This window comes from Fusarium phalaenopsidis (assembly GCF_050370095.1).
Source record: "Fusarium phalaenopsidis strain FUZ10S chromosome Unknown contig_32320, whole genome shotgun sequence".
In the NCBI taxonomy this organism is placed as follows: Eukaryota; Fungi; Ascomycota; class Sordariomycetes; order Hypocreales; family Nectriaceae; genus Fusarium; species Fusarium phalaenopsidis.
In genome coordinates, this window is record NW_028145397.1 from 30,819 (window position 1) to 35,351 (window position 4,533).

At 50.7% G+C, this 4,533-nt stretch overlaps 1 protein-coding gene across 1 annotated transcript; it reads right to left on the reverse strand.

Annotated features, from left to right (window-relative positions):
* Nucleotides 1-273: 273 nt before the first annotated feature.
* Nucleotides 274-1,432, reverse strand: LRP88_12585 (uncharacterized protein; the record flags this gene model as incomplete). Its single annotated transcript, XM_083248978.1, has 2 exons — nucleotides 274-1,290; nucleotides 1,391-1,432. The coding sequence occupies 2 exons, from the start codon at nucleotides 1,430-1,432 to the stop codon at nucleotides 274-276; spliced, it is 1,059 nt and encodes a 352-aa protein (XP_083095215.1).
* Between the last annotated feature and the right edge of the window lie 3,101 nt (nucleotides 1,433-4,533).

Below are 4,533 nucleotides of genomic sequence, written 5' to 3' on the forward strand. Positions count from 1 at the left end.
GCTTGCTGTCCGGCTCGCTATACATGTACGTTATTTGGTTATAAGCCAGTATTCTCTAGATCAACAACTATATTTTCAAGGCTACACAGAAATTGGAACACTAGCCCGACTCCCCTCTCATCCCAGACTCTTCCCACTCAACACATCGCACGATCTTCTAGCTCAGTTATTCCATCGAGGGCCGGGCTTCAGCTATAACAAAGAACACATCATCAACACATCATAGCATCATATCCCAATGCTAACACAGTGGCCTCAACACATCGCACGTCCCTAACGCCATGTTCCACTGACAGTCACGGCCTGGCAGCTGCTTGGAACCGCATAAGCCCTGTTAGGATCGCTCTCCCACTTCACCGCACCATTCGACTCAACAATCACAAACTTGTACTGGAATGACTGACCGGCCGGCAGATTCAAAGTCGTGGTCCAAAGATGATTGCTAGAGGTATACTTTGAAGCCGAGAGTGCCGGGGCGGAGGATGGGCTCCAGTTACCAAGAGCGGGGATGGATCCCACAACCTTGACCGTTTGGCCCACATTGGTCGTGACGACATGGTCAAATGTGACGGGTACTGTGCTGCAGCCCGTGCCAGGGTTCTCAGTCGTAGTAGGGGGGGGTGTTCCAGTACCGCTACCGGTGATAGCGATATCTGCGCAGGTGAGGTAAACCTGACCCGTCTGGAATGAATTCCAACGGAACGACAGAAGCGTGTGGTTCGAGACGTAGTTTGGGATCTTGATCTTCTTGCTGACGGGATATCCTCCAGCGATGGAGGTATAGCACGATCCAAGAGGAGCGTTGTCCACACCCTGACAACCGCGACGGGACGATGCCCCAAAGGCATTGCAGGTGAACCAGTCATTTCTCCAGCAGGGTTGCCCAGACGAGCAATCCGGGTTGAAGCCACAAGTCTGCCCCGAGACGTCTGTACAGGGAAGCAGGCCATCCTGGAAACAATCCTCGGCGGCCTGCTTCTCCTCATCGGTGGGAGTGTACCCGGGTGTCAGAAGCTTGTCGACGATGGCCTGGTCCTGGCAGATGCGGTAACTAAACATGCCGCCATGGTCTCCGTTGTTGTCGACGCACCACTGCACGTCGACGACGTCCCCAGGCTTGTAGGTGGCCACAGGGGTGTTGCCCCAGTTGCTCGAGGGCACATTATAGTCAACGTTGACTCGGGCATTGAAGCCGCATGGGCCGCTTCTGCCGACTGTCGCGGCTTCTACGTCAGGCCATGCTGACACGGGCTCGCGGATGGTGCACTCGGGGCAAGAGTCGATGCCGGCCTTTTGAGTCAGTTAGGAAGTTAGGTAAGGAGACGGTGCATACCTCTGCGCCTAGACGAGTGCGACTCTTTGGAATGGTTAGATAGCCGTGGGCATCAACTGAAGCGGCGAAGCCTATGGCAAGAAGCTGGGAATACTTCATGATCTCGGTTTTTTGACTGCACGATCTGATGGACTGGTTGAAGCTGAATACTGGCGATATTTTCTTCTACAAGATAGACTGATATGGCCCTTTTATGACTTTTTCTTTTCAGCTCTTCTTTTCACATGCACCTAGACTCCATGAAAGCATCGTGAAGGCGGAGTCTCCTGTTGCTCAGGCGCTAAAGCACACAGGACTGAGAGCTCTCGGTGAAACTGACCAGGGACGGGCCGAATGACAAGTCTGGAAGACAGAATGGCCTAATGCGTTGATTTCATAAACCCTCAGTAACTTTATGCTAAGAGTAAGCTCCCAAAGAGGAACACCGTCTCGACATCCTGTGATCCGCCATGTTCACAACGTGGCCAAGATTATAGACTAGCCATAGACCTTTGGCGCAGTCGGCCCTATTGCCAGCATCTGATATTATTACAAGGGCAGGACATATGACAATGCATGCGTCTCTATGCCGTAAATAGCTCATTACCCGACGGCGACGTTCCCTCCGCTTAGCGAAACCGGAATCGCTCCCGTGTTCACCCCGCACTTCTCCGCCTTTTGACAACGGGATTCGAGCGAGATGTCAGGGGCCCTACACCACAAAGATCTCGGTAGGACCGATAAGGTCACCGTGCTAAGAGATGTAAGGTGTGGGTAGGGGCCTCATTCCTGTTCTGCCTCGTCACACGTGGGCTGAAATTTGTGTCAGTGAACATGGGTGTCTGCAAGGGGAGGGAAACCCAGGTCATGTGCTGAAACGCATTCGGAATGGCTATCGAGACCCTTGTTGAAAAAACAGGAGAGAAGTGAACGCGATAGGCTGCCCAGTAAACCCTTCATCTAAACAAAGGCCGGAATTCGCCGCAATATAACCGCCCTTTGTAGCACACACACAGGGGACCAGCGTGGAAGCTACAGGAGCTAATGCTCCTAGCGGTAACCAGGTTGAATAGCCTCCAAGCTATCAGTAATGATCTGGTTGCCTGTATGTGACTGGAAGGGACAATTCGCCTTCAATTTGCGTAGATAGAATCCACGACGGTCAAGCCGTGGCCCCTCGCAGCTATGTCTGCCCAGTATGCTCCAAACATGCACCTCTCCTGAGGACGGCAATAAGTCTCTTCTGGGAGCCTACTAATATCTTCAACGAGCTATCTTATGAGCTATGCATGTATAGATTCGGAATGAGACTTCCGTACCGGGGAACACTCTTATAACGGCCGCCAATAGATAGAGATAACGAGCCCCGATTAGGCGTTTATTATGCTCTTTGTTATAGTTGAACGACCCTTCATGGGATAACTGCACCAGTCGATAACATCTCACGTTCAAACTCTGTCAACCTCCACGCCGAATGACTGTTATACTTCGAAAGATGACTGCCTTGTTCCATTGCTTGAGGGGCTTAAAATCGCCCATCCCTTGTGCCCTTTGACCACAAGCTGGTTGGCACATTTTTGGGCAATCTCGAGTCCAAATCATAGCCCATCGTAACAGAAGCCGCCCCCTTGCTGCTCCCATTATTCAAGACGAGGTCCAGAATGAATTGGTTTTGGTGTCTACCGTTTCCATAACGAGACTCAATAGTATAACTCAAATCTCACCATCATGCCGAAATCATCAACTCTACCGCAATTAAGCTCACCCCGTGCAGATACACCAAAGGTTAAACAATATCTTTCATGACTCACCGGGGAGGACTCACCGGGGAGTTTGCCATATAAAATACTCTGCCCATTCGATTGTTCACTTTGAAATTCACCAAACCACGACTGCTATGGCGTCCCCCCTCGAGTCTCTCCCTGTGGAGCTGTTTGAGACCATCATCCAAAAGACAGACCTTATCGACATTTGGCGCCTTCAACGATGCAATCCCGCCTTCGAAATAACATTGGACCCCTACATGCTGGCTGAACCCCACGCTGTCCAGAAACTCATGGCTTGGGGTTGCCTTAAGGGTAACATGTGGGCTATCAAGAAGGCTCTCTCGCTTGGGGCCGACATCAGCACTATCGAAGTTGCTTGGAGAAAAGACGACACCATTATCTTGGCCTCTACACTTGGCCTTGCCGCAAAAAGATGCCATTACGATAGCTTTGAGTTTCTCCTCAAATCAAGCGCCCAGCCGGATGTCTCCATCCACATCAGACAGTCTGCTGCTTTCAAAAGACACCTATTCAATCCGCAATTCCCCAGATTCGTCCATCTTTGCCAAGAGTATGGAGTCAAGGACAAGATTCCAAATATCCAAGCCAGCCTTGATGAGGCCCTCGTCGAAGCAGTTAAACTGAACCTCAAACTCAACATCTGTCAAAGTTGGATGGACCTTGGGGCAAACCCCACTGGCCGAGTTGGAAAAAATTGGAACTCCGAGACAGCCTTGTAACTTGCAATCTTATCTGGATCCATCACATTAGCCAAGGCCATGGTCTCACGAGGCTGTAACCTGGACCTCCCGATTCCAAGTCGAGTACCCAGCGATTAGCCCCCGTTGCAACACCGTCTGGAACCATGGAAATATGTGCTAATGATTGCCGCTGCAAGACGATTGGCAACAAAGGGGCAGACAGACATGATCGAACTTCTTCTAGAAGCTGGCGCTGACCCCAATGTCAAGTGTCGAGTCTGGATTCAAGACTGGCCGGACTATGACCATCAGACACTACTGGTCGTCACCCCACTGTTGATATACATCCTCAGTGTCGACTTTTACAATGTGACGGACCCGAATCATTCTCCTTCTCGGATGGTCAATTGGCTTTTGGATAGAGGTGCCGATATTCGGTTGCCGGATCGCGTCCATACAGATTACCCTTTGGAACTACTAGACATTTGGAGGCACTTTAAAGGCCACAAGAGCCTCCTAAACGATGAAATGTTTACAATCATCAGACTGTTTCTGAAGAACGGCGCAGCAAAAAACAAGGTCCCGGAGTGGCTAGCAGGGCAAGGACTGAGTCCATGGGAACTTTTCCCGTTGGATAATCCTTTCACTCACGGACAGCAGACTGTTAGTATTAAACGGTGGAGCGTCATTATCGACTTGTTGCTCAAAGACGGCAATTTAGACGGCAAACTATCCGATCATATTGACGGCCTAC